General features: G+C 41.2%; 2 protein-coding genes across 6 annotated transcripts; one reads left to right on the top strand and one right to left on the bottom strand.

Annotated features, from left to right (window-relative positions):
* Positions 1 to 1,074: 1,074 nt before the first annotated feature.
* On the top strand, positions 1,075 to 18,870 carry ube2e1 (ubiquitin-conjugating enzyme E2E 1). Of its 2 annotated transcripts, none has more exons than XM_040122585.1 (6): positions 1,075 to 1,175; positions 2,457 to 2,660; positions 3,313 to 3,363; positions 15,398 to 15,530; positions 16,121 to 16,268; positions 18,209 to 18,870. In XM_040122585.1, exons 1-6 carry the CDS (start codon positions 1,084 to 1,086, stop codon positions 18,304 to 18,306), a joined length of 726 nt encoding a protein of 241 aa, XP_039978519.1. In that variant the 5' UTR covers positions 1,075 to 1,083; the 3' UTR covers positions 18,307 to 18,870. The 2 variants fall into 2 exon arrangements, with proteins under 2 accessions (XP_039978519.1, XP_039978520.1); XM_040122586.1 differs by lacking the exon at positions 1,075 to 1,175 and adding an exon at positions 1,357 to 1,487.
* nkiras1 (NFKB inhibitor interacting Ras-like 1) lies at positions 18,866 to 22,978 on the bottom strand. 4 transcript variants are annotated; one of them, XM_040122593.1, is made up of 4 exons: positions 22,784 to 22,969; positions 22,461 to 22,561; positions 21,879 to 22,120; positions 18,866 to 21,594 (listed from the first exon to the last, which is right to left on the bottom strand). In XM_040122593.1, exons 2-4 carry the CDS (start codon positions 22,552 to 22,554, stop codon positions 21,352 to 21,354), a joined length of 579 nt encoding a protein of 192 aa, XP_039978527.1. In that variant the 5' UTR covers positions 22,555 to 22,561; positions 22,784 to 22,969; the 3' UTR covers positions 18,866 to 21,351. The 4 variants fall into 4 exon arrangements, with proteins under 4 accessions (XP_039978527.1, XP_039978529.1, XP_039978526.1 ...); XM_040122595.1 differs by having other exon boundaries at positions 21,927 to 22,120; positions 22,461 to 22,978; XM_040122592.1 differs by having other exon boundaries at positions 22,461 to 22,969.
* Positions 22,979 to 23,424: the final 446 nt, after the last annotated feature.

Raw genomic sequence — 23,424 nt, 5'->3', positions numbered from 1 at the left:
GAAAGGCGTTTTAAACGCTGCCTCTGTTTAGGAGCCCTAGCCGAATGAGGACACACGAGCTAACCGTCAGCTTTCAACAGTGGCGAGAGCCGTGGCTGACGCCTGCCGTGGGGCTGGAATAGGCAGCGTGTAGAGCTGGGTAGAGGTAGAGGGAAGTAAACTAAGTAGGAGCCCTACTTTTAAAAGGTCTGATTGAGTTAACAACTTTCTTTTTAAGTAATGGTCTTGAAAAAAGGGCGTCTGGCGTCTGTTTCCGTTGGGTGGACAATGTGGCTCATTTGTTTAACATATAATGACACTAGTATCTCTATTTAGCATCACTCTTTGACACTGGAGCTGCGTTGAGAGTAGAGCTGATGTCCCTAGACGATAATGTCAGGACGCCCATCTGCCGCCGGACCAACACTTCCGGCGAGAGAGGGCACGCGTACAGCGGCGACTGCGAAGCCCTGCTCATTTGTTTACGATGGGAGCCTACAAAATAAAAGCCGCCAGACCTCAGCTCACGCCTCCAGCCGTAGACACCTGTCCTACACCAACATTTCACCCCGGTCCCCACCGTTGACGGCGCTCTTGACACGGGGCTTATTCAAGTCCGTGGCAGTAATTTGAGGCCGAAGGAATGTATTAATCTGAGAAATTCGAGTCTCATGCGGTAGTACACTGTGATCCATAGCAGGTAATAGCTAATAATAATTATAATAATAACAATAATGATTAACTTTAGGACATTGACTTAAAGACTTAAAGATTCTATACACATCTCTCCCACCATCCGTAAGACATTTTCTTGAGTTTTGTGCCTTTATTGTTGCCTGTTTTTAAAATCAATCAATCAATAAAAAGTGGTTTTTTTAATGTGTTTTTTTTTTTTTTTTTTTACCTGGCAAATGTTCACAATGTGTGCGTTATAGTTTTTTATGGTTGCTTATATACGTTGTTCTTGTACTTTATTTTGCTACTGTGACACTTCAGTGTCCATTCATATGGTCAATAAAGTTTAGTCTTAACAATATACCCCCCCCCCCCACCCCCCACCCCCCACCCCCCGCACCCCCATTTGCCTGTGCTTTTATTTTAAAGATGTTGACCGGAAGACTTGTTTCTCTCCATTGCCGGTACTTTCACACTAGTGCGCGTCCAGGCGGCGGAGGCACACACACACACAAAGAAAGGTATCAAATATAACATGTTTGTACTACAGCGCATTGTGTCTTAACAGTTAATGTAATTTAGATCTTTTAGAGGCTATCGGGACCATAAATGTATCCGTGTTAGCGTCAAAGCAGAATTTAGAATTTCGGAGTCGGTCCATCCTGTGACTGGCTGCTCTGAGATCAGCTGCATGTCGACGGATATTGCTTTAAAAACGCGAGGAAAGCCTTTAAATGGACGGCATGTTGTATTTGTTTTGAATGGTGTAATTCGGGTCGAACGCTTGCGAAACAGCTTGACAGCGCTGTGGCACCTCGCCGACTTCTTTTATGGTGAAAGTTTCATTGGCATGGAGACTGTAGAGGTGTAGTGTCGGGGTTCCCTGCAACTGCGACATCGCCCCGTCGATGTGTTTCTGCTTTTTTCCGTGTCGACCCATTCGCCTCGGTCGAGAGCAGAGGTCTGGCGTGTGGTCCAGTATCGCTCCGTGGTGTCAGGCAGAACTAGGCCTTTAGCCGAACTGTTCCACTAGATAATTTCCCTTTGTCGCAGCCCGACAGGGCTAAAAATAACGCCCGGCTGCGAACATTAGCCGAGGTCAGAATTCGGCGTTATGAAAGAGGGAAATGTTTCGCCGATAAGCACCACAAGGTCCCGCGTAACCAACACAAAGTGGCGACTTAAAACTGATTTAAAAAAAAAAACAGTTAACACGGGTCAACATCTAGTACAGGCCTGGTAGTTAAAACGACGGAAGTGTTTATGGACTCTGACTGCAACCGTGAATCCCGCGGCTGCAGTCTATAGCCCCGACATCCAGCGTTTACCTATATATTCGTCGGAACGCCAGATTGCATTGAAGAATCCTCAAGTTTAGGCGCTTATCGGCGGCCGTTTTCCACTTTTAATAAAACGTGACGTGGCATTGTAGGGGAATTGTGTGGGTTATGTTTCGGGGCACAGGTTTCAGCACACACAGCTGGACATGAAAAGAAAAACTTGTTCCTCGTGAATCGGTTCACGCAACTCACTGTCGCCCACGGGCCTCTTTAGGTGGAAAGAGACCGCGTGACTAACTGCAGTCTTCCTGAGGCATTGGTGTAATGAATGCATGCAGAATTTAGGATTGAAGCCTGAAGTTTTTATTTGTTTATTTTAAGATATACGTCTTTTAGCAGCTTAAATAATCTGCCCTTAAGCAAGGCTTTACAGTTGTAGGTTTGAAGTAAAGATGTATTAGAGCAAGGGGGGGGGGGGGGTTGTGAACCCTTCTAAATGTTGTGTTCCTGTTTATTACCCAGGCTCGGTATGTCGGATGAAGATTCCCGTGCCAGCACAAGCTCTACTTCCTCTTCATCCTCAACTCAGCAGCAACAACAGCAACAACAGCAGCAACAACAGCAGCAGCAGCAGCAGCAGCAGCAGGAGGCAAACCCCCCAAAGAAACGAGAAAGCAAAGCCAGCATGAGCAAGACCTCCAAACTCCTCTCTACTAGCGCTAAAAGGTGAACACACTGAGGGCTGGAGTGAGGAGTTTGGTGCAGGAGGAGCCCCACTCTCTGACAGCAGGATAAAGATCGGCCAACCTGTCAACAAAAAACAAAGTTTATATATTCTACTACTCTATATTTTTATTTAACACTGGATACAGTGTTTGGTTTAAAGGCCCACAGCTCCGTTTTAGCTTTCAAATGCATCATGCTATTCCGAGGCCTCTTGTTCAGTGTCTTTGGGGAGTATTTATCACCTTCCCCAGCAGCTGAAAACAAAGTCAGGAGTTGCTGTCTGAATTCTAGGTACACAGTGCATGATTTAGAAAAGATGGACACCACAAGTCTTCAGGAGCATCATTCCAAAATCAGACCAGCTTTTTTTTTAATTTTTTTTAGTTTTTAACACTAAAAGAGAGTTGTTGATGGTCCCGTTAAACATTTGAGTTTTCCTCAATTGAGAGGTGTGTTTCTTTAGGATTTTGTGACATTTCTGTCAAAACATGCTTTTCACACATCTAAGAGGTTTTATCTTGACAATCAGTTGCAGATCGCTTTCACCTCATTTCCATCAGGCCTCGACCTGGGCTTTGAGTTTGGATTTTACAGTGCAGAGTGTCTGATCAGAGCTCCACCTCTGACGCACGCCTTTTATTTGCCTTTGCAGAATTCAGAAGGAACTGGCTGACATTACATTGGATCCACCACCAAACTGCAGGTAAGCCAATGAATGTGAAGCATCACTTCATAGAGAATTTTTTATGTTTTCATTAGAAACATCTGGATCATTGATGTGTGTCTATTTCAGTGGCAGTGTGTTTTTCTTTTTTTTTTAAAATGAGGCCATTTGGTCTGTTAAGAGGAATTAATGCAAGAAGTCTTTCATGTGAGCACCTTTGCTGTGAACTTCTAAAAGCCCTTCTTCGTCAGTATGCCAGAATGGAATAAGATCTTTTTGCTTCGCTGCCTTCCGTGTCCCGTCAGTCAAAACACAAATATATCAAGGCAGTAATACTCTGAATTGTCTGCTTCATAAAGCTACAGCTAAGTGCGCCCTCTGTTCGCTGGTCTATAGACTTTTCAGTACATGAGAAATTGAGTACAAGGTTTACCATTCATCACTTACTTATAGAAACCTGAATTAAAGTTGTCTTCTTGTTAAATATTGCTCTTTTCACATTTCAGTGGAATATTGTTATTAGGGTGGAGTATTCAACCTGAATAATGATTGTAATTAGTTCCTCGCAGTGAGTATAGTAGTCTGGTTTTCTTATTCTTTCAATAGGAAGTTCCTGAGTTCATCAATATTTTGCCTGTTTTAGACTATTTTCTTTAGGCAAAGTTCTTGCACAGTTGATTTAAATAAGAAAGTATTAAAAATTTGCTGTCGCTAATTAGCGTGGGTTCTTTGAGTTTTCCAAACACCCCCCCCCCAAAAAAAATCGTGTCTGTAACAGACGTTTTTTTTTTCATAGAAGACACACCAATCTGAAACGTTGATATTTTTTTGACAAAAGAAGACAGCGCGCTGTGTCTTTCAGCTGTCCAAAAACATAAACAGAGTGTGGTGTCTTGCTCTAGATTGACAATTTCAGTGATCGCCTTGCGTCTATTTTCTGACAGGGAGCTAGCGGGTAGATTTGTAGATGTTGAGTGTAAATGACAGACATCTCATCAACACAATTGTCAGTCTCCTCACTTTTAAGCACATCTGATTTTAAAAATTGTCAGCTGAGAAGCTCTTGAGTTTGGACCACCAGCATTCAGAGATGTGAATGTCTGTCCTGTCTGTGTGTGACAGCTAAACTGCAGAGCTGTCACCTGTCTCATTAAGGGCTGTTGATCAGATATCAAAGTTTGTCATTAGAACTATAACTGGTAAAACTGGTTATCAATAAAAGATAATTATATTTTATATTATTGAGCATTGTTAATTAATTTAAGTCATTTTATCTATAGAAAGCTATCCAAGTTTACTTAAGAGTTGCCTTTGTCTGACTGACTTGTTTGGAAAAAAGAATCCGGAAGGTCCTCAACAAAAACTAGCTGCATTATTTAATCTGGTTCTGTTCATGTAAGAGTAATTTGTGATTATGCTCGGGACAAAGTGTTTAAAAACTTTGTCGACCATAAATACAGGCCTGGACTAATGGGCCTTTTTCACAGTAGACATTTTGACATGATACAGTGGAAAAGCACAGGTGTAAATGATCAAATGAATGAATGTCGTGGATTACTGGGACACTTGAATAGAACAGAGCCATTGTTACTGTTATTGGTGACACCCGGACTTTCTTGCTTTAACAGGTCAAAACGTCTCCTGTGGTAAGGCCTATCGTAAAATTGATTAATAAAATCACTATTTGATATTTTTCTAATCCCTCCAGCGTAGTTAGTACCTATCAGTGCTAACGCCAAGTGCTAAGTTGAGGTCCATAAAGTGAGGCCCAGCCTGAAAAAGGAAACGGATCATCTACCAATGAAACAGCCAGAAGCAGTTGCCAAATTTTGTCTGTTTGAGCTGTCTTTCTAACAAGCCTGGCAGGGTTAGACATGTGTCATGAAAATGGATTATCACCATGTATTAAACATGTTGGGGCTACAAGTCTCCTGCTATTACCTAACATGCTGTAGGTAAAGAGAGTTGTTTGCACAATACATCTGTGACACAGATGTAATTGTGGTGAGCATTCATAAATCTGTTTGCTATGCATATCAGGGTGAGATAAATTGCAGTGTCATCGAAGCGAATCTGTTTGAGTCTTGTATTGTCACACCTTTGCTACAGTACAGAGCCACGGGTTGGAGAGAGGTGTAACGTGTTCAGAGGAAGGAAATAAGGTTCGGGAAGACTTAATGTCCTTTTAAAGCCTTTTCTAGCATTCTGGGGTTCATGAAGGGCTGAGAGGTTGTTGAGTGTTGGCAGTAAAGTGGATGAGGTGTGTGTGTGTGTCTGAACTGCAGGTCATAATGTCTAGACCTTAAAGGCAAGCTGATAGCATGGCAGGGAGTTAAAAACCACACGTTAGACAGCCAAGACCCAAAACAAGCATTCAGATGATGAACACTGGCCACAGAGGAGCTTTAGGTTTCACCAGGAGCTGTTTCATTCAACACTACTCAGCCTTTCTGTGTGTGTGTGTGTGTGTGTGTGTGTGTGTGTGTGTGTGTGTGTGTGTGTGTGTGTGTGTGTGAGAGTCATAAAGCTCAATTTTAAGGAAATGCGCACTGTAGCTGCTGTAGCTGAGGCCCGCTGGAAGCTTTGATGGATTGTTGACATGAGATTTTGTTTTGAAACTCTGATTTCTACATAGGAAACTGTTTGACTGCACCGCAGACAAAGATGCTTGCCATTTGATGAGATAAAACTGAGTCCGTCACAATCAGCACAGATTTGGTTGAAATACGTTCAGCTGTATTTTCTGATGGAATTAGATGATTTAATTTCTGATGATAAGTGGAAGGGAGTCGAGTTTCGAGTCAATGTTTTTGTTACACGACTGAGACCAAGTCCTCTCTAATGCACAGGTCTAATATTTAAATATTCAAAATGTGCAACTTGAACATATCTTGACAAACCAATCTCAACTTAAGGTCCACTTACTGTCACATTGGACATTTTGAACACGTTTGCTTTTATCAGTGCATATGGATGATGCAAGTTTATGACATGTCTGTGCTTACATTTTTTTGTTTCCATCACAATTTGCACCAACTGACATGCTTCAAAATTGATTCCCTACAGTCTGTAGCAGATTGCCATCAAGATTTTTTTAGACTCAATGAACAAGTAGGATCAGTTTTTATACATTTTGCAAGGGCCTTTAAAGGGACCTTATTCTATATTTGTCTTATTATCAGCCAATTCCACAAAAAGACTAAAACCAGCAATAAATGTATCTTAACAGACTAATTGGGTGTGTATCCAAAGCCTGATATATCTTGTTCCCCTGTGAGCTCCATTGTTGTCCAAAAACTATTAAAAACACATCAGTGAATCACACTGTAGTTTATTTTCACTCAGTTCCACATACTGCTCTTTTGAATATGCACTAGAGAATCAAATGTGTATTAATCCACCACTGCAAATAGTTCCCAAAAAATGCACTATTTCCTCCTGTTTGAGTCACGTTTGCTATAAAACCTCAGTGAACAGCTGGTTTAGGAAATTACTGAGCCTTTGTAAAATGAAACTGTATGTTTTGTGAGCCATTTTAAAGATGTATTAGCAATGACTTGGCCACAGACAGGATAGCGGAGTCAGAAAGTATTGAAAGACAGAGTAACACATTGTTGGATTTTGTCATTCATTTGATCTGTTGGTTGTTAGAGAAATTCAATGTCTCAATGCAGTCATCTTCCTTTTTTGTGATGTACGTCTGAATCTCAAGTCTACAGCCCTGGTGAGAATGATGTCCTTTAGTAGAGTTAAAGTTTAATAATCTCACAGTAGATGTGGGAGTAAAGGGTCGAACAGACCTAAATAAAGATAATAATCTTAGAAACTGGAGTTGTCTTCATTTGATGCCTCTGAAGGTGAATGCCCAGATTTCAACATTGGCTGGTAGAGGTCAACATTGGCACCATGCATTTTTGGATTATCGTCTGAATTGCAACAGTGACATAGTCGTTCTGACTTAGCTGTGCTTAAGTTCTCCCAGAAGATCATGGAAGTCTACATTTTCCGGTGTCCCCCTTTGTGTATTTGGTGACGCCTGAGTTCACGAGACATTTGCCTCACCTGGCCAGATGAAGGAAACGCTTCGTAGTTGAGATAAAGTGCTCCAAACGTCGGTGTGACCGTATCCACAGTGATCTACGTTTCTATCGCACCAGCAGTGTGAAGACAGGCCTCATCTTTTCATGTTGTTTAGTACCACTCTGTAGAAAATCCTCTGTTCAACACCACGTGCAGTAAGGAGATTTTTTTTTTAAATTATTATTTATTTATTTATTTATTTTTTGACGGATTTTTGTTCTATCTGCTTCATTTAGCACAGAATCTGCTGATTAGGGTATGAATGGAGCTGGCCAGCTACGCCTTGCAGATGCTGTTTAATGGATTACACATCGATGAGCCAGTTGGTTGTTGTCTCATTTCTTTCAAGGTTGTTTCTGGCCTCCTAACTCTTAAAATGGACACTGAAGACCTAACCTGACTAGGTTCCATTATCATCAGTGCCTCTCTCGTAGCAAACTTTGTCTTATGAACTCTGAGGCCGAGTCTTTCATTTGTCATTTATCGAAATCAAACTATACCCCCACACAGGGAATGCCATGCAAGTCCCCTTTTATTTTCCTACAGCCTCGTTACCACTGAAGTGTGAACTGCAGACATCCCAGGCCTACCTCACCCCCACACTCCCCCACCCTGTGTTCCTTTCATTATGTTTTATTCCTTTTTCCTCACATCCAGCTATTTAACTTATTGCTCACTTCCTGACACTCTCACTTTATTCTCATTATCTTTCACTCTGCCTTATGTCGTCTTTATGTTCGCCAGATCTCCTCTTAAGACGAATGTCCTCGGGTGTCAGACAGATTCCTGACATTCCAGGATCAGGGGTCATGACAGCAAAGGAAGGTTAGAGGCTGTGTACCGTAGGGTAATTGGTGCTAAATCGGGTTGGACGGATATGGTTATTGAGAGACCGTTGTTAATATCTTTTAGCTTGAACCATTTGGAAATCACTTAATCCTTTGCTCCTTTTTGAGTTTCTCCTGATTATACAGCTAAAGAACTGGCCAGCTGATGGTGTGTGCCTGTGTGTTGTGTGAGAGTCTGCCAGACCTGGTGCGAACCATCCGAGCTGCATGCAACCCCTCTGTTGAGCTGCTTACATGAGCAGCGGTCTCTTCACGCATATACCTCTGCAGTGCGTTACCGGCTTGCGTGTTTGAGACTACTGGGTTTTTTTTTTTTTTTTGTTGTTTTTTTTTTTCAACAGCGTCTTCATATCTATAAAAAGCCCTCTCCCTGGAGAGGAAGTGGCTGGCCTGTACACTGCTGTTACTTCGGAAAGCCCTGAAAACTGCACTGAGCTCTGAACTGCTGCTGTGGCTGCACAGATGGAAGTTTGAAGAAGTTTCCCTTCTGAGAGACGAGCAAACAGTTCAACAAATATGAAGAGTGAAGTTTGCAAAAATGAATATAAATTAATATTAATATTTACTTGCGTTTAAAATTCCCCTTTCCCTTTTTGTTTTCACCTTCATCTGCTCACCTTAAATCTCAGTTTAACACCTGCACATACAAGATGACATAGTTGCCTGCCAATCATGGTCCAATATGCAACTTCCACAAATGTGATGTTGAAGCTTGAAGTGAGAAACGACATCTGCTAGTAGTTAAACTTAAACCTGAACAATATTGACATTCATCAACTCTGGATTTCCCAATGAGGGAGAAAGAGTAGATATAATTTTAAGAATTTTTAACAAGGTTGTAAACTTTTTTGAATATTGTTATTATTGTCTTGGATTAGATTTTTAACTGTAGCTGTTCTTTCAAGGGTGTTTCTTACTTCTTTTAAACTCAAAACACCTAACTAAACTAAAAGTCACAGAACTTTGTCTCTGGTTTCTCTATATTTCGTACCAAATGACATAGCTCTTTCCAGGAAACTTCAGAAATGACTTGGAAATTATTGGAAAATAACTGACCCGTAAAATAAACCATTCCGAGAATTTTCAGCAAAATAAAACATTTGTTTCTCAAATTTAAGGTATCAAAAAAATATAATTGTTATAACAGGACAGAAACTCTGCACTACTCTGCAAAAATTTCAGATGATATCCAGCCATAGTCACTCTTATTAGGCCTTACTCAGGCCAGAAGTTCCAGTTGTACGCAAGTGTCACACTCTAATTGGGAGATGACCGTGTAAGGCGATAAATCATTTTGATTTAGATGACCCCTTGACTTTTCCTCTAGCACCACCCTCTGGGCAAACTGCACCCTCAGTCTTACTAGTGGAAATGCTCTACAGGTGCCTTCACATTAGCCCGGATTCAACAGAATTTCCCTGCCCGCAGGGAAGGAAATGTGATGCCATGGTTCCAGTGAGAGTAATGAAGAAATATTGAGCAGAGGGATTAAAAACAGTGCTGCACTTTGTTGTCTGGTAGTGTACTTAATAAGTTGTTGACACGTGGTAGACTTCCTGCATTTCTAAACACAGTGCATCAGTGTCTCTGTTAGTCAATTATGCACATCTGCAAAGCTGAAAAAAGGTTAACTCAAATGGCTTGAGATTTCACCAAAACAGGAACCGCTACATGCTTGAATTAATCAGTCCTTGGTCTTCAGTTGAAGTGAACAGGCACAATTTGCAGGAGGAAGTGTAATGGAATTTTTAAAAATAGCTGTTAAAACCTGTGAAAAAATCAAACTCAGTATGTTTTTTTTTTTTTTTTTTGTTGCATCTGCTCTTGTGTGGGGTGTAATGAATCCTGCAGCCTTTAGAGGCCATTTGTGGGGCTTCAAATATTCAATCTCCCTTACAGGTTGATCGGACCGTGCAGTGCTCAGTCACTGATTTAGCTAGCCAGTAACTCAGTGCTATCATTTAAAGACTTTCAGTTGAAAAGTTCTGTGGTCATTTTTGTCTGACTGTACTTCATGACAGTTGAATGCATTTAACTCTGCTGAACATAAATTTTTTTATTTTGGATTTTGCTTATGCAAAAATGTATGTTCTGATATTGGAATATTTCTTATTAGCACCATAGTATTGGTTGTCAACTGTTTTGCCCAGCTCCAATGATATGACACACCTAGCAGTGTGGAATCTAACTCTTTGTCTCAGGGGAGGCAAATGAATGCTACCCTGTGATATTCATCCTGCACTGTCTTCATGAAGTACTAAAAGAACATTTACAGGCTGATTACCATTGTATGAAATTGGTGGGGCGGGAGGGGTTGGGTGTGTGGTGCTGATGCACAGAATCTCCTCGGCACTCAAGTGAAGTGGAGTCATCTTATTGTCTCAGTCAGGCAGCTTATTACACTGTTTCTCCTTGTCATCACAATACCGTTGCAAGCAGATAGTGGTGATTGAAAATGAAGCCCAGTGTGTGCTGACAGCAGTGTGTGTATTAAAGTCTACAACGAGGAGATGAGACTGGCACAGCAGTGGTTTGTGAGTAAAACGCACTGTGAAACAATACAAAGTGCTGAGATGTAAAAAAATAGATTCATTTAAAGATGAGGAATGACAACACGATTTTGCGGAGAGAAGAATAGTAAGTGAGTGAACAGATGTATTTTTAGCTCTCAGGGTCCGTTGTGAACCTTTTACACTGAAAATCAAAGTGAAATTCAAATACATTTTCGCCAAGAAATGAATATACAGTTATATCTCCTTGGTGTTTTTATTCTTGATGTATTAGCTGAACATTGTAATTACTAAAAAGAAACAAATAATTATTTTCTTTCTTTCTCTGCATTGATAATAGAGCTCATATTGGTGTTCTTCACGGGGTGTAAATGCGGTGTCAGCACTTTAATTTGATTGGTGCAGTATCTTTGTGGGCAGATATTTAAAAAAATGAACCTTACATCACTTCATTTCCAACAGCTCAATGCTGCACTCACGCAATATCGGAAGAACAGGAAATCCTTCCATTATTCTGATTTAGGTGCACTCATGCATTATTCCAATGTGGTCACGCACTGCTAGCCTTTCAGTCAAACCAGATAAATATCATAAATTAGCTTCTTTTGTTGTCTTACATATTTGTAGTGGTTTGTGAACAAGTGAAAACCAGACAGATACAGACCAGATACATTTAAATTGTTCTGGGTCTGCCAGGACAGAGTCATGGGGAATGAAATGAGACCCTCGCCCTCAGACTTGTCAAAAAAAAAAAAGCTCCTGGCTGCTTGGCGCGTGCAACATACCTGAGAAGAGTGAAGACTGGAAACGACACAAGCTGAACTGGAAGTGGATTAGCTGTGAAAGCAATCTATAAATGTCATATCTAAGCCCTCTCTTTTAAATGTCCAAACAGCTGTTGCAACAGCTGTAAAGAGCAAACAACCCCCCCCCCCCGCCGCATATCGGTCACCTTTTTCACCCCCAATGAGTTTGCGCGTCTGATGTTGTCCTTCAACCACTGCCATGGGAAATTATTACTCAGTCTGTAGGCTTTCAGTGTTTCCGTGTATTTGCTCACACACAAAAAGGAATAGAATTTAAAATTTCAGAAAGCTTTTTTTAAAACTTTCATTAGACAATGTACACTGAAGAGGCAGACCGTAAACTGCAGGATAGGAGGGTATGAAATGCAACAAAAATCCCTGGATGGAATTGATCCAGGGACATTGCAGTGACATGCACCGTAAGCATTCAGCTTCCAGGGTGCTCCTCAATAGTCTCCTGTCCAACTCTCTTTTGTTAAATTAGTTGCCATTCTGTATGAATACAAACAATCTTTTTTTTTTTTTTTTTTTTTTTTTTTCATCTAGTGCTCCGTTTGTATTATAGAAGGCAAAACTGCGTATCGAGGCCTTAAAATCTACACACTGGAGCTCATTTTGTCTGCTGTAGATGAATGCTGTCAGCTTTCTGAACATGTTCCGCTACCGCTCTCCTCGGCTGTGCAGCAGGAGTCAGTTTTGAGTAAACCGTTGTGTGCCTTTTCGAAAGGTTAAAGGCTTAGAAAAAATGAAACAGCTGAAATGTCAGCACTCTTCTTGCAGTGCGTGTGTACACAAAGGTCGCGGAAGAAGCCCCCCTGATATTGATGTGAATGACCACAGTGATAGCATTGCATATTACTGGCTCACACAAAGCACTGGGTGGGCTTTGTGTGTGTGCGAGGGACAGGCGGGGAGGAAGCCCAGGCTCTCTCTCTGGCTTGTCTTTGAATGTTAGACGCCTCTGTTGTCAGGCGAAAGAAACCTCAGTCTGGTTGATTTAGTGGCAAACGATACAATATCTGGTCTTGACACAGCAATGGGACCAGTAACATGAATATTAGCAGTCCCATCCCAGGTCAGGGTTCCGCTGCGGGAATGCTTGGAATCACAGTGTTAATGAGGTGCATTCCTCAAAAGGACAAGTGATATTTTTATAGGGTGCCCCCCCCCTTCTGTTTTTTTCCCCTCTGGGTGACACACTGTTGCTGTTCGGACAGATCTGTTCTGTTGTCAATGTTTAGGGCGCTCTTGGCTTCATGCCAGCACATGTGTACACACTGTAATATGTCAAGTGTAGTAGTGATAGTAACTAAGTATACTGACTTTATAATGTTTTGTATTATATGACCTAAAAATCTGTAGATTTTCTACATGAATTATATTTCTATATTCATAAGGGATCACACGTGTGTGTGTGTGTGTGTGTGTGTGAGAGAGATCACTTGTGATCACCTGAAATATAGAAGTATAATTTATGTAGAAAATGTATGGATTTTTAGGTCATAAAATACAAAACAAATTTAATATATTCTATTTTATTCTATTCTATTGAATTGATGTATGAGGGAAGAGAGCTGTATTGCATTTCAGTGTTGTCCAGTAGAGGGCAACATAGACCTGCCAAAACTAAATACAGAGCACTGTCACCAGTCTCTAGCAAAATGACTTAAATGATGAACTTAAATCATCAATTAGATGATTTGCCCAATCATTTTCTGTCCGACATCCAATTGATTCATGGAGTAATTGTTTCAGATTAGCATAGAGTGTATGATTCACAGAGTGGGCAAAAGAGGAGATCTGCACGGGCCCACGCCGTATTTTCACCTCACAGCCCCCTAGTGGGTTAGTCTGGTCCTGCCGACGGCTGGAGGGCTTTTGCTGTGACCTTTGGAGGTAACCCTACATAAAATTCATAGCTCAGCCAAATTTGTCTAATTCTATAGATAATACACTTTCTGGCTTTTCTTTTAGTCAGTTTGAAACAGTACATGGGGGTACCATGACGGAGAGTACGAGCTGCTGGCTTTATGACTCTGGACTGTTGTGATCGCTTTGCCAGAGTTTACTACTGGACTTCATATGGCAGTAACGATAAATGTTGTAAATCTTGCACCCCTATTGGAGACAAGGAAATGATGTAGGTGTCTGTCCTGCTGGTGACTCTTGCTTGTCAAGCAGTCTTGAAAATTGTAATGGCCACGACAGTCTGGCAGTCAGCAGTCTGAATATAGGGACCGGTTCTTACAAAGAGCGGTAGGTTTTTCTTGACGTGGAGCGCTACTGCGTACTCTGTCGTGTTAAAGCGTGGGCAGAGCGGAGCATCTGCTTCAGGAAACAAGATTGTTGCCTGGTATGTACCTCTCGCATCGTGACTCGGAACAGATAGCACACTGAGGCTACTTGCAGCATTGCACGAGCAGTGTGGAGAGGAAGTGCTTACGTGCTCGACAGCAGATTTGTGCACTGAATTATTTGTGGAATTGCAGCTTCTGAATAATGGATTATTTTGTATGCTTGTTTAAATATTCAAATAATTTCTGTCTAAATATATTACCGTACACTGTATTTTGCATATACTCTTTTCCAGTGAAACCAGTCTTTTGTTTTTATTCCGTAAACATGCTTTAGGAGCTCTGCTTATCATTTAAAAATGGAATGGCAAACTGTAAAGGGTATTTTGGAGCGCTTCATCGGGCAGTCAATTGTGTGAAAATATCTCCCCCATTATAACGCCAACAGAAGCTGCTGTTGAATCAGGGCTCTTGTGAAGCAGCTGTAGTTGTCAGCCCTGTTACTCTTCAGTTTTATCTTCACAGGCAAATGACATTGTGTTGATCTTTTTCTTTTTATCATTTCCCACTCTGTTGGCATAATGACTCACATGGCCATTGCACTCTAATGTTCAAAGAATTACCAAGAACATAACACGGAATAGATGTTTGGAAGGATTTCTGGCTGCAGAACATTAGAAAGATGGTAATTATATAGACATTCTAGGCATTTAGTAGATGTTGCAGGACTGACAGGATAAATCTCAGTCAGGCCAAAGGCAGGGATTGTGGTCTAAGGTTAAACCATGATCTTTAGATGGGGCCAGTGTGAAATACAGGAGGGATCTCAGGGGACCTCAGAGCCCTTAACTGACACTTAAGACCTCCTGAAAACCTTCATATTTAGGAGGTTTTGAAATTAAGCTTACGGTCTTGTTCTTTTGTATACTGTAAATTTTATTTTCATGTAACTGTACAATTGATGATTTTTAATTCCTTTTAAAACAACATGATGAAAAATACTTTGTATCATAGCATTTACCATATTTAAAAGCTATTTAAGGATAGGGCATCCTCTGTGGCAGACCAGAGTAGTTTCTGTCAGTTTGTATTCTGGCAATGGCAGGTGCTGTCAAGCACACTGCCACAGCGGTGGCCACTGTATGTCTGAATACGTCTCAGTCTTTTGAGGGACTGTGAGGGAGCGACAGCAAACGTGCGGCCAGAGGACGATTAAAGCTCGATCGAGGAGCTGGGTTCGGATAAAGGCCGGTCTGTTCGGGCTTTAGGGGAAGTGCATTAATCCAGATGGGAGATAAATGAAGCTTGAACAGAGAGCTAACTGGAGTTCCTGCAGAGGGAAGAGGTGTTTATTGAACAAAGACTGAAGACACTGTACTTACAAATGAGTCATAGTCCCACAGTTAAATCCCCAATATAATTGAATTTTGTCGTAACGTTGGGTTACCTAAGTTGTTTTTAGTTGGGAAGGGAACTGTCTAGTTTTGTAGCATCCAACTGGTAATCCAGAATAAATGTTTCCTGTGTGCACACAGCGCCGGTCCTAAAGGAGACAACATCTATGAGTGGAGGTCGACTATCCTGGGCCCTCCAGGCTCCGTGTACGAGGGAGGAGTGTTTTTCCTGGACATTGCCTTCACACCAGACTACCCCTTCAAACCACCCAAGGTGAACCCCGAGTTTTAACAGTTGCTAGCACTCAGCAAAGCCTGGTTTGTTAATCATGCACTGATAGATCTTCCAGAGAGGTATCATTCATATTTTTCACTAGAGGGCACGCAAGTAAATGAAATCAACACATCGTACTTGTAATCTCAATTCTTCAGGCCTCTCAAATATTTGAGATCTCTCAGCCCTGATACTTGTAAATGTCTCCTTTTCACACCTCATAAAATATGACATGAGGGCGTTTCTAAATTATTAGGCCCTGCTCTTCATTTCAGCATAAATGTGACCCATTGAGCAACACACATAAAGTTGATTGCCCTCTACTCAAGTCCACATTCTGAAGTCCCATGTGTGATGGAATAATGCTGGTCGTGCAAACCAGTTGCAAGTATTACTTTGTGGCTTGCATGTTCGAGTTAATGTTGACACTTCAGATGAGGTCTGGGGTTATGCTGAACAACACAGTTGGCCTGATAAGAGGCATTAGAAAACTGTAAATTTTTTGGATTGAGTGTGGCAAACGAGAGAGAACAAAAAGTATTGCATCTTTGGATTATAGACTCATCCATTTCGGCTTTGTGTGTGTCTAGGTGACGTTCCGTACGAGGATCTACCACTGCAACATTAACAGTCAGGGGGTGATCTGTCTGGACATCCTGAAGGACAACTGGAGTCCTGCCCTCACCATCTCCAAGGTCCTACTGTCCATCTGCTCCCTGCTCACTGACTGCAACCCTGGTGAGAGCTACAACACACACACACACACACACACACACACACACACACACACACACACACACACACAGGCCTGGTTAGACACTCTAAATCTGCTGAAAGCCGATATTTGTGTCATTATAAAATAATCATGTGCTTTCTTATTTAAAAATGTATTTTTCCCTGAGACAAGTTCACTCTAGTCAAAAAGTGTATAATTTTTTGATGATGTTCCTCAATCTGGCTGGTAACTGCTGTAACGTAATAATCTTCCTTACAACTCAATATCATTTTATCAGAAGTAATTTTCCTTTGATCTTGAATGTTAGAGGAGAGATCATGAAACTCTCATTCAGGCAATCTTGCGTGATTTACAGGACTTCACTTAAAGGATTAAATAGTTACATTTATCAAATTTATTAAAACTGCTGACTCCAGCTCATGCTACAGAGCCTTAAAGCCCCATATAGCCGTGTATCAGCAGGTTAAGCCCTTCTGACCGTTTCAAAATCCAGATTGAAGATGAAGCATTTGTGTTGAAACTGCCTGAGGAAAAGCATTTAGTAAATATTTGTATTCTTCTCTTACTGCAGCATGTTGTTTCTTTACATGTAGCAGTAATTCTGCGTGAACAGCACAAGTCATCCTTCAATTTTAGATGATAGTTTCGTTCATCTTCATCTTCTTTCATCATGTATTCTATCACTTTGTAACTTCGCCATAAACACTGTACATTCATGGGAAATGATACAGTTAAACATTTCTAGTTTTTATTTCAGACATTTAATTAGGTGAAATCATAATGTGGGGTAGGACGGGGGCAATGACGACACATACAATGTGAGATAATATCAGACCGTTACAAATCAGTGGCTGTTTTATGGCAATCATTGTGATAAGGTACCTTGGTATGGTATTCAGTTCACTGGCTCAGCCATAAGCAGACATTGCCATGTTTTTATTTTATTTTTGAAATAAAGATGGTTTTAGTTCCTGAGAGAAGATTCAATTTGGGAATTATAAAAACAAATACAGTGATGGAGATGATTTTATCCACGTTGTCCACTCCTACTATAGAGAGGATGGTTTTTCGCAGCAGGATAGATACTAATGGCAAAAAACGCAAACATGAGAACATACATTTTTACTGTTTGATAGAGTGAATGAGTAGTGGATACTGTGTGTATATCTGACCAGTAATAATTTCATAATTTCATCAAATATTCTCAGACAAAGAACCAAAGGGGGAACAAGCTCAATTTGAAAACACACAAAATGAATAAAATTATTTATCTGCATTTTTTTCACCAGGTGTTCATGTGAGCTGAAAAGGCTAAAAATTATTACTCAAGCAAATATTTAGAATATTTGAGGACTATAAAACTACAAGATGGAAGAAACACAAGTGAATATACAATATCTGCAATCTGCAGGTGGTACTATTATACAGCAAAACCAACACAAAATCTGTGTTTACTTAGTGGTTCCCAAACATTTTCTGTCATGTCCCCCTTTGGAAGCTAAAAATATTTAAAATCTGTCTCGGACTTGTGATTTTTTTCCAAGTGTACTCTGCCACCCTCTGTGTTGCTGGTATCAGAGCATTTCTCTTTCTTTATTGCTCCCCTATGAGTCAAATGAGGACATTTGGACGTGTAATGATACGTACAATAACGATAGCTTTGGTCCATTGCAGCATTTAGTGATGTGTTTGACAAGTCAGACATTTGCTATGAACCGTGAATGTTAAATGAATGTTAATTTTCCCTTCACATTTTACCCCAAACATTCCAACTCCTACAGTCTGAATTAAAAGGTTTTTTTTTTTTTAACCTTGCCAAAACAGACACAAAGACACTGACTGTTTTTGAAATCTGTAACTCATGAAAACCCTGGAACAGATTTCTAAGTGAAAGAAACAAATGTCGAGATATTGATTTAATGTTCTGTTTATGTGTTGACAGCCGACCCTCTGGTTGGAAGCATCGCCACACAGTACACAACAAACAGACCTGAACATGACAGGATAGCCAAACAGTGGACCAAACGCTACGCCACATAATCGCCAGAGCAGCTGCTGGTTGGATGAGTTGGGGATGTGGGGGCGTGAACTTGGGGCGGGAGGGAAGGGGGATTTTTATCTCAGAACTAAAGTCTTAACTCCTGACATTTTGTTGTTTACTGTATTTTTTAAGTTATCTCTGGCCCAACTATAATCAAATTTGGCAATAATGCATTTTGTGTTTTATTTTATTTTTTTTTAAGCTTGTGCTTGAAGATGGACATTAATACTAAACTGCTAGATGAAACATGTCACAGCATGATTCCCAGTCAGTTATGTCAGTGTAAAAACTCACATGCATTAAAAGTTCCAGCTGGTGTTTGCTTCCCCCTCTAAACTCCTGGTCTTTGAAAAAGGTGTTTTATACATGTAGACTTGTTTAGATATGGATGGATATTGGTTGTGATTTGTGTTCTGTACCGATGAAAAGCTGTTTCGTTTCTCCCTTGAATACCTAAACATGACCAACTGAAGCCTCCAACTTTGTTTGATCATTTGAAACAACTTTCATTTTTTTTACGTCACATTCACTTCACCACCAAAATAAAGTTTTGAGAGATTTAATATGAAGAGGCTATATTTTATTCAGCGCATCTTAAAACAGATTACAGAGCACAGAGTTGTTTAGGGTTACGATGATAACAGAGTGCAAGTCTTAATCTCACTACCTCTGTTGTACTAGCAGCACATGAAATGTTATTACTCTGAAACATTAAGGACACAGAAAACAGTGCAGATCATCAATTACATTCTCCCACCATTTTCAAAAGTCAAGGAATGTGGCTCATTAAAGTGACAAAAATAAATTAGTTAAAAAATAAATATTTCCTCTCAACACGGATTTCTACTGTTAAAAAGGCTTACACACACACACAGCCTTAACTAGTAACCCTATTGGATTTTTATAGGCTTGACGACACACGGGAGTGCAACTAACGTCAGACAGACGTTATTAAATCATACATCACAAGTAAAGGTAGTACCATGAACATTATTGCTGCTAAGCCAATAATATTAATATATGAAATGGACTGGACAAAGGCTAGCTGAGTCCTGCCGAGGGACAGAGATTAATGCTGCATTCACATCAGATGGGAAATAACATTTTTAGATACAAAACTCCTATTTGGAAATACTGTTAGTCGCAGTATTTAGCAACCACTTGAGGAGTCAATGTTTGGCGCCAGAGCTTATAGGACAGTTCTCAAGTCAATCACATGTCCACCTGTATGTTTTTAAAGAGTCAAAGGTTGCTGAAATCATTCACCCTGTCCATACTGGTCACAGAGAGATCCATTCCTAGCACAAATCCACAGTCCTCTGTTCAATGCATAAAAACATTAGGAGTGGAGTAGGTGGACCGTGTATTGATATGCATTGAATGATATACAGATTTCAAACAAAGAGAGCAATGGACATAGCACATTATTTCACTCTCACAACTCAAATGTTTAAATCTACAACATCTGTGTTTGGGTTATCCCAAATCTTTGGTACTAAAGTGCTTGATGTTATTCCCATCACAAAAAGGGTCGACTACGCACTAAAGTGTGAAGCACACTGTGTGGAGAAGCTTTCCTTCACTGGTTAGGGATATGACAGATGGATGTGGGTTTGGCTTCGTGGTTGACACTTGTTTGGTTTGCTGTAAAAGACGAACTACAACATGCATCCTTAAATCGAGAAGTTCAGCATTTCTGGAAATCGACTTATTTAACTTCTTTTCCCTGAGTGACACATGGAGGTTGCTAACGCTCATGTCAGTGCGTTAAGTGTGGAGCTGGCGTCAGGACTTGTTTAGCCTAGCTTAGCATAAAGAGCGGAGGGAAACTGCTCGCCTGGCTCTTGTCTAAAGTTCAAAGATTTGCCTACGAACACCTCTAAAGCTCATTAATAAACACATTTGTTTACCCCAGGCATAAACTGAAATGTAAAAAATGCAATCCAACCGTTCCGCCATTAAGTCTACTTTTACAATGCCCGAAACATTTATTTTGTTGACTCTGTTGTAGAGGTGTTAATTCCATTATATGTTTTAGCGATGGTGTTAACTCATTTCAGAAAATATCAGTAAAAGCGGGATATTATACTTTTTAAAGGTAGAATTTATCGCAGGGTTGCTGTACTGAATTGCAAAAGATTGTCCACTGAGTGTATGCTGAAACTAGTGTATACTGTGACAAACAACAGTTTCTCTGCGTCCAGCACTTCCGTGCTGTGTCTCCAGCTACAGCCCGGGTTGCCAGACATGGTCGGCGAGCACAGGTTTCGGTATATGTGTAGCCACAACGCCCAAACTTGGCAACCTCACTGCCATGACAAGATTCCAGAAAGCAACAGGCATTTGCTGTTTGCCAAGAAACAGGTCCAACATAACACTCCACCTAAAACCACAATTTATTCATCTCTTTTTTTTAAAATCACAGTTTCCCCTGAAGTCTTGCCATCACACTGATGTTGCCCCGTTTGGTACCATCAAGCTTGCACAGAGATCAACACCAAAACCTGTGCTCAGTGACCTTATCTGGCAACCAGCTCCGCAGCTGGACATGCTGTACAGCAGCGTCGGGCGGATGGATAACCTGTTGCTCATCAAGAAAAAGGTTATAGCACTTAACTACGTCTAAAAATCAATAAATGTAATTTTGACATTTCTTTGCGAACAAATTCAACAAACGAGATAACGTGTTAATTAGTGAGCTTTAGAGGTATATTTTTCCATTTTTGACAGTACCTAGCCCTCTGCTTCCTGTCTTTGTGCAAGGATAAACACATTCTGACTCAAGCTCTGTGCTTACTTACACACACAATACCTTCAGAAAGAAAGCCATTAAGTGTACTTCCCAAAATGCTTAACTATTCCTTCAAAATGATGTTATTATTGCATATAAATGTGTGTAAAATGGTCAAATGTGCACAGTAGCCATTAAAGTCATGCTGCTAGACTAAATGCTATCCATGTTGTCCTCTCGGTCGTTCCCACGTGAGGTGAATGCAGCCTGTTATTAACAGGAGCGGAGATGGAGTGAGGGCATCTTCGGAGGTTCACATGTCGTTAGACGGCGTGCCCTTGCTTTTGCGTCCCGGCAGAGGGAAGGAAGATTTGCTCTGAGGCTGCGTGAGGCGGCTGGTCAGCTGCGTGAAGGGTTCAATGAGTGAGTTGCGTTCGGCGACGCTCACCTCCCACAGCTTCACCTTCTCGCCTCGCGCCCACTGCTGCGCCGCCTCCTGGTCCACCTGGCGGCGCTCCCGCAGGTCTGTCTTGTTCCCCAGCACTATGACTGTCACCTGAGAACACAACACCGGACACCATTCACTGCTACGGCGGGGGGGGGCGGTGAAACCGCGCAAATGGAAATGGGACAACCAACTGAAACTGAACGCAGCAGGTAGTAGGTTAGTCAGACCGAATGTTTCATATATCCTAAATGATGTTCTACGTGGTGTGGACATTTACCAATATAATACACTGCGATACATTTGGGGACAGAGCTGATTAAGACATTGTCTGCAAGGAGGATAACGGCACATGCTATGAATGGTTACTAAAGAATACTTTGAACCAGTTGCACCTCTTTTTTATCTCTGGATTTGTCTATTTCCTTCTTCAAAACATCCACCTTCTTGAAAGACTCCAAGCTGTCGACGCTATAGACGAGTACAAAGCCGTCTGCCACTGAGTAGTAGTGCTTGGGGAGCTCTTGCCCGTCGTGGAGTCCCTTGGTGTCGTAGAGCCTCAGCTGCTCCTTCACGCCGCGGTCGGTCTCCACGGAGGCCACGTACACGTCCTCCTGCGTCTCGCTGGACTCGGAGCCTGGAAATGAGACAGACGGCACAGCGACTTTCAGCCAACCATTAGCGTAACAAGAAAAAAATGAGGTCTAATCTGAAACAGTAGTAAACTGATCACGGGAAGCAGCATCGTGAAATATGAACATACCTTATATAATTTATGTCAGATTGAAAGAATGTCAAGTAGATTCTGAAAATGAAAGGCTGGGTTTATCCTCAAGTATATACTTGCAGTTAACCGAGGTGTTGAGTATCCAGATCAATGGGTGATCTACTCTCGAGCCGGATAAAATCTCCCACATGGAACCCATGCGACCCGTGGATGGGTGAACGAATGCGACTGTGCCAGGTGCGCTCCTTACCTACAGTGTGATTTCCGTACAGCAACTGCTCCAAGATGGCAGTTTTCCCGACTGCTGCCTGGCCACACACCACAACTTTACAGCCTTTTCCCATTTCGAGCCTACAACGCGGGGACACGAAACGCCACACTGTTTATGGTCTCATCTGGCATATGCTCCGCCTGCTAGAACAACAGCAGCACCGACGAGGGATTCTCGAAAACAGCCACGAGCCCCTCTGATTGTATCCTTAGCGCTGGACTCGCTATGACAGCAATTTGTTGTTTAGCCTCGCTAGCTAACAGGGTTAGCCGTGGCAACTCATCTGCGACGTGTGAACCCACCAGAAGCCGTCCAGTTACGAACACCCTCCTTGTTGTATACTGGTACATTCAGGTGGAGCTCCTTGTCTGGATTAGGAGTACAATTATCTGTAAATCAAGTATTTAGCATCACGAACAGAGCATCCATTCTGCCCTGCGAGCACTTTGACAAGATATTTGACACGACTGCGCATGCGTGACTGGCGGATTTCACTACAATGGTACGTTTAGAGACAACATTTTTTTTGTTGGAATTCAGAATAACCTTGTGCTATCTAACCAATTTTGTAATAATAGTACTTAGAAGCTGTGACATAATATTTACATGTACATATTATTAATTCTGTTGATGATTTCTATTATTGTTGATGTTGTATAACTGTATTTGTGAGTTTTTACACATTAGAAAAAGGGTGGATCAATCGATCAAATATTACAGTGTAAGCAGGTGAACAACTTCACATTCAAAGCACAAATAAATGTCTGCAGTTACATCTGTTGTCAGTATTGCAGTTATTTGATGGTTTGGATCAATATTCGCCCAATGACACCTCTACATGTCTTTTCCATTGAACCTCTTTCGTCTCTAGAGTGACTCTACTGGGTTATTATATTATTGAATATTTTTTAACGGAATTTTTTTTTGGATTTGATTTGATTCT

Source organism: Xiphias gladius, chromosome 24 (genome assembly GCF_016859285.1).
Source record: "Xiphias gladius isolate SHS-SW01 ecotype Sanya breed wild chromosome 24, ASM1685928v1, whole genome shotgun sequence".
NCBI lineage: Eukaryota > Metazoa > Chordata > Actinopteri > Istiophoriformes > Xiphiidae > Xiphias > Xiphias gladius.
This window is presented reverse-complemented; position numbering and strand designations above follow the sequence as displayed.

Excerpts from the sequence above, each read along its gene's own strand:
- ube2e1 (XM_040122585.1), top strand. The coding sequence starts at position 1,084 with ATGTTGACCGGAAGACTTGTTTCTCTCCATTGCCGGTACTTTCACACT. Across the intron at positions 3,364-15,397 it reads GATCCACCACCAAACTGCAG|CGCCGGTCCTAAAGGAGACA; the intron begins GTAAGCCAATGA and ends GTGTGCACACAG. Across the intron at positions 15,531-16,120 it reads ACCCCTTCAAACCACCCAAG|GTGACGTTCCGTACGAGGAT; the intron begins GTGAACCCCGAG and ends GTGTGTGTCTAG.
- nkiras1 (XM_040122592.1), bottom strand. The coding sequence starts at position 22,554 with ATGGGAAAAGGCTGTAAAGTTGTGGTGTGTGGCCAGGCAGCAGTCGGG. Across the intron at positions 22,121-22,460 it reads GTACGGAAATCACACTGTAG|GCTCCGAGTCCAGCGAGACG; the intron begins GTAAGGAGCGCA and ends TCTCATTTCCAG. Across the intron at positions 21,595-21,878 it reads AATCCAGAGATAAAAAAGAG|GTGACAGTCATAGTGCTGGG; the intron begins GTGCAACTGGTT and ends TTGTGTTCTCAG.